The sequence below is a fragment of the Symsagittifera roscoffensis genome, chromosome 4, assembly GCF_963678635.1.
Source record: "Symsagittifera roscoffensis chromosome 4, txSymRosc1.1, whole genome shotgun sequence".
Classification (NCBI taxonomy): Eukaryota; Metazoa; Xenacoelomorpha; order Acoela; family Convolutidae; genus Symsagittifera; species Symsagittifera roscoffensis.
Genome location: NC_087065.1, coordinates 1,045,332 through 1,051,265, shown reverse-complemented (window position 1 = coordinate 1,051,265; position 5,934 = coordinate 1,045,332). Strand labels below are relative to the sequence as shown.

The 5,934-nt window shown below is 40.2% G+C and overlaps 1 protein-coding gene across 1 annotated transcript; it reads left to right on the top strand.

The window, feature by feature from the left end:
• Positions 1-650: 650 nt before the first annotated feature.
• Positions 651-4,211, top strand: LOC134843772 (homeobox protein Hmx-like). The gene is made up of 3 exons (XM_063860037.1): positions 651-763; positions 920-2,035; positions 2,728-4,211. Exons 2-3 carry the CDS (start codon positions 1,732-1,734, stop codon positions 4,209-4,211), a joined length of 1,788 nt encoding a protein of 595 aa, XP_063716107.1. The 5' UTR covers positions 651-763; positions 920-1,731.
• The last annotated feature ends 1,723 nt before the right edge of the window (positions 4,212-5,934 follow it).

Below are 5,934 nucleotides of genomic sequence, written 5' to 3'. Positions count from 1 at the left end.
GCCACTGCATTGAAAACTAAATAGAGTTGACGTTTGCATAGTTTTCTCAATCACCATGAAAACGGCAGCTGTAATTAACACAATTCGGAAACAGGAGAAATGAAGTTTTAGGCAGGAGCAGCACATGCAACCATGGCTCTCTCTATTCAAGCACGATATACAGCAGTGTGAACTCCTGTATTTCAGGAGTGTGAACTCCGCAAAAAATGCCTGAAATTTAGAACAAATGGCATAATGTCTGACAGTTAAACTAACAATGCTTCCTATAAAACTCCAAAAAAATGCAACTGCTACTTTTTTTCAAATTATTTTTTCAGAAAAAAAATACTTTGTCTTTGAACCAGCTTTTTTTCTTAAAATATTACTATGATAATGTATATTAAATTACATAATGCAATAATTGGACAATTTGCTGGCTAATTTGTTTTGTTTGTTCCAGATACTTTGGCAGTGCAGTGTTGATGAAGAGGCGGCCGGCCAGGCCTGATGTCTGGAAGTGTGTGGCATGGCGGGACAGGCGGACGGAGAGAGAGAGGGGGGACGGGGGACTACTGGCGGACGACGACGGCGGCGGCGGCGGCGGCGGAGTGGAAATGAAAATTAAGTCGGAATTAAGCGATAAAAAGAGAGTGGTTTTGATTTGGATCGGAGTGTGTGGTGTATTTGTATTGGGTCAAAATGGCAAATTATACTTGTTGTGGACGAGTGGCAGTTGATTTGGAGCCTACTTTGTTGTCTAGTCTTTTGATTAGCTCTCCAATAAGTAAGTATCTACTAATAACAAAGTTATAACTTTTTAAAAGCAACTAAATTAGTAGCTACTCTGCTTATTATGCTGCTCGACTTAGTAGCCAGCAGTAATCAACTTGTCTTTGTTGATTAATGTATAAGAGATATTTATGTTTATCTGTACATTTAGATGTGAATGGAGAATAAGTGTTAGATCGAGCGATGCCGACCAGACTCCGAGTTGTCTGGCTACTTTAGTCTGCTGATTGGGTTAGAGTAATCAAGACAAAACAGAACAGCACAAAAATAGAGAGATGTTATCGAAAAAGCTTCGAAGCTCAGAACAGAAGTAAGTAAGTCACATCTGCAGCGAATAGCATACAGCAGCACAGACGACACAGCAAAGCAGAGACCGCAGGCGACTGTTCTGAGACGCTATTGGCTAATTGGCTAATGCAGAGAGCCAATCACAACAGCCGCAGTCGCCAGCCTGTCCAGTACACCTGGTCGTGCTGCTTACAAAATAAACACTGGTCCGATTTAATCTTCTCTAACTGGCTAATTAGATTGACGTCTCTAAATAAACATCTCGTCAAAAAACAACTCCTCGAGAGTAGAGTACCTTAAGTAAATAAACAAAGCAACTAGCAAAAACAACATCGAAAAACTGAATCAGATACACAAACTGTACAGATATTATTTTGTTGGTTTTACCCGCTCGATCGATTTATCCTCAAGTATACTTCTGAAAGCATTCACTGTTAGAACACACCACCGATAATTAACTCATAATCACAGCCATTCAATTAGTCTTAAATATAGTCGCCAGGAAACTTTCCACCTTCATCAGGACTCGGGATCAAATTACATCAGTTTATAGACCTCATTGCTTACTGCCACATAAAATCAGCTGCTTTTTTCTATTAAGTTGCATTAAGTTTCCCGTTATTTGCGAGAAAACCAATCCAACTTTGAGTTCTCGTTAACTCGCAACTTTCAAACATGGCAAAATCAGAAAGGAGAAGTGATTTTGGCGGCCGGAAATTTTCTGCGTTTTCGATTGCCAGTATCCTCCAGTCTAGCAACCAGAACAGCATTCCTCCCAGTTGTTTTAAAGAAGCGCAGCATACGAATGGCATCGTCGGCAAGGATCCTCCCAGGATTCGTAATTCCAGTGAACAACCAGTGAAACTACATCCGCACACGGTAGCTTCGGAACCTGCAACAAACTGCAATGGACTACAGTTGTCATCCTCTGAAGCAGCAGAAGACTCCGAGGACCAGAAGAAGACTCTGCCACTCAAAAGTGAGCATCTTCACTTTGCACTTCTCAAATTTCGGCTATCGTGTTAAGTGCATATCTAAAGAAATGCCAGACACCTGAAAATATACAATTAGTGTCTAACGGCGATCTACCAAAATGGTTTGCGTTTTATAAAAGAGTGACATAAAAAGTGATGAAATGTCAGATATGTTTTAAAAACAGTTTATAATTATTACAGTGTTTTCAAAACAAATTTTTTTTGTAATTGTCTCTGATTTCGGACCAAGTCAACATCCTCCCCCCTAAACACGCTTTTGATCCCTGATTTCGCAAATATTTAGGCTATTGAAATTGAACCCATTCTTTTTGCAATAGGCAGCATTCTGATGATATATTTCTGATGGTATATGCAAAAACATGCATGAACAGACCAAACGGACTTAATGAATTATATTATCAGAATGTTTGCTGCCTACTGCAAAAAAAATGGATTCAATAGCCCATATAGTTGAAAAATGAGAGAGGATTCATAAAAGATAAAAGAGAGGATTCATAAAAAACCAATCAGTAGAAAACAGCTTAAGCCCACAGGATAAAGAATTCAATTTTTGAAAAGAATAACCGAAGGTCACCTATATAATTGTTGACAAAAACAGATAACCTTGATATGTGCTAAGTTATAACAATTTTTTAAATGAAACTTGCATCGAAATAATTTAGCCTGTTTTTGTTAGTTGATACCAATGACAGTCACGCCCCACAAGTGCTCAAAGAAGTTGAAACGGACAAGAGAGAAACAAAAATAGACAGTAGTAGAAGCAGTTCACTGGGTAGTGAATCACAACCCCTCGAATCGGGACTTTTAGAAGGGACGGCTAGCGATGCTTGGAACACCATCAATGCTGGCAACTGCACCCCCATTAAAACTGCTAAGGCATCAAACGACAGAGGGATCCAGAAGGGAGGCCACAACAATCTACTGATTCCAGTCAGAAGTCTGGCACCATCAACCCTGGTCACTTCAAGCCCCAGTTCAGAGTGCCTCCAAATGTCACCACTTCCTCCGCCGCTTCCTCTTCCCCCCGTGGTGCAAAGTGTCAATCATTTGTCCTCATATTTGTTCAATGCCACCAGTGCAACAACTGACCCCTTGAGCATAATTTGCCCCCTAAACGATCCAAAAACAGGATCAGAAGAAGTAAAAGAAGCCAAGAAAGACCACTTGTCGGCAGTTTTAGAAACAATTCCGCCGGAGAAAGAGGAGAAGATTGCCACGATTGAGAGAGAGACATGTTTGAAAGGGAGATCTCTGAAAAGCACGCCAACGAGACTCAATTCGGCCGGGGACTCTGTCCTCTCGTCTGATTCGGAGGGGGACTATGAAGACATGGATGATGATTATGAAGACGGTGAGGGGGAGGGGGAGGGGGAAGGGGAGGGGGAGGGAAACGGGCGGAAGAAAAAGACAAGAACTGTTTTCTCGCGAACGCAAGTCTGCCAGTTGGAAAACATGTTTGACCTCAAAAGGTACCTTTCCAGTTCTGAACGAGCAACACTGGCACGTGATTTGACCTTATCGGAGCAGCAGATTAAGATTTGGTTCCAGAACAGAAGAAACAAACTGAAACGGCAGATCAAAACTGGTTTCGAAATGGCGGCTGGAAACATTTCAGCTGGCACGATTCCGCCCCCGAATGTGAATGCAGCACTTCTTAACAGCCTAGGAACGACGTCTATTCCGAACAGCATGCACCCGCACGCATTCAACCAATCGTTCACTTCTTATCTAACGACAAACCACCACAGTCAGAAGGAGCCACACTCAGTTCTCGCCTCAAACTTGTTCAATTCAGGCGGCACCCCGTTTGCCCATCCAGGGAACCCACTAGTCCTCGGAGGACATGGTCATTTAGGCAGGAATCCAAGCGACCAGCAAGCGCACCATATGTTTAGTAAATTGACTCCTTACTCTTCACTGAACCAACATTTGAGTCGACAAACTGCACAGAATGTGTCCTCTCATCGTCACCCAATGACACCAAATACATCAGCACAAACACTCAATTCACACGGAGTGTTGTCATCAGCATCAGTTTCAACCTCCATCTTTCCAACACCTTCGTCTTCTTCCACATCCGCAGTCACCATCACCCCCTACCCTTACTCATACACGTATCCTAATCTGCAGCTGTTCAAATCTCTCTCTGGTCTAGTTTAGTCATCACCTCATCAAAGTTGTTGCCATCTGTCAATCAAATTGGATGCGAGCGAGCGAGCGAAATTTTTCTCTTCCTTTCACACCAAACAAAATGTCTCAAATCGGATCGTCTTAAATTGAAACTTCACTTATCAAACCCCACTATATTTTTGTATTGTTCCTACAAATAGTTTTATTGTAATACAATATTTCAAAGACTCAATGTTTGACTGTCGTTAGCTTGACTAGATAGATTTGACTAGCTCTTATCAGTTGAGAGTAACAAAAAGCGACCTTTGCTTTGCATTTAGCACAACGTTTCGACTACAGCATCTTTGTAGGAAAAAAAAAACGGAAAAAGTGTTAAATTGGAAATTGTGTACATTTTTTCTGGGGTGAGGGGAATAATGTAGGACAACTTTAGCTTCAAAACGCAGCCTAATTGAAACAAGACTGCTCGTATCAGGGCGAAGCCCTGAATGTTCCGACTGCCTTTTAGGGTTTAGGGAGCAGCAGTAATAATATAAAAAATTAAATGAAATAAAATAAAATGAAATTTTTTTTCTAAAATTTGAAATTTTTAATGAAAATCATCCCCCACACGCCATCCATATAAAGTACAAAAAGAGAGATTTCGTTCCTCGTAACAAATCAATTGTGGCAAATAAGCTTCGTTCAACCAATTTGGAACGATTTATAGGACGGATTAAATCTCGCTTACGCGTTAATAGCGCGAAATTTATCGCGCGTTAATTGTCCCAAATTGGCCAAAATGGCCAAAATGGCAATCTTTAAACCCCCATAACCTTACGACAAATGGTCCGAGGTGAAATATCTTTTCAAGTTTAAGCTTGGGACAACAATAGCTTTCGAATGATATAAAAAAATTCGGTCAGAAATGGCTAGTTAAAAAGTCGAAATTTGTCTGAAGAAAAAAAAACCCACCCCGAGCACAAATATTCCGTTACTTTCGTATCAAAAGTCGGAACAATAAAAACTGTCGCTGAGTCAATTTACTGACATATTTGCTAGACTAAAACTTTCACACTACGTCGACCGAAATACAAAATTTAAAACTTTTTCTGAGACAGAACACCCTGGCCAGACCTTGTAATTTTGTTAATTGACTTTCCAATATCCTTGTTGTTCCGACTTTCGATACGAAAGTAACGGAATATTTGTGCTCGGGTGGGTTTTTTTTTTCTTCAGACAAATTTAGACTTTTTAACTAGCCATTTTTGACGGAATCATTCGAAAGGTATTGTTGTCCTGAGCTCAAATTTGAAAAGATGTTTTACTGTGATCATTTTTCGTAAAGTTATGGGGGTTTAAAGATTGGCATTTTGGTCAATTTGGGACAATTAACGCGCGATACATTTCGCGCTATTAACGCGTAAGCGAGAGTTAATCAGTCTTAGAAATTGTTCCAAATTGGCTAAAAGAAGCTTATTTGCCATAATTGGTTTGTTACAAGGAGCGAAATCTATCCTTTTGCACTTTATATGGCGTGTGGGGGATGATTGTCATAAAAATTTTCAAGTTTCAGAAAATTTTTTTTCCATTTTGTTTTATTCATTGAATTTTTTTTTGTTGTTACTGCTTCATAAACCTTAAAAGGCAGTCGGAACATTCAGGGCTTCGCCCTGATACGAGCAGTCTTGTTTTTTATTTATTTTGTCGAATTTCGAGCTTTTAATTGGTGTTTTTCGACTTCACGTTTTGTTCCATGTGTGAGAGGCATGAG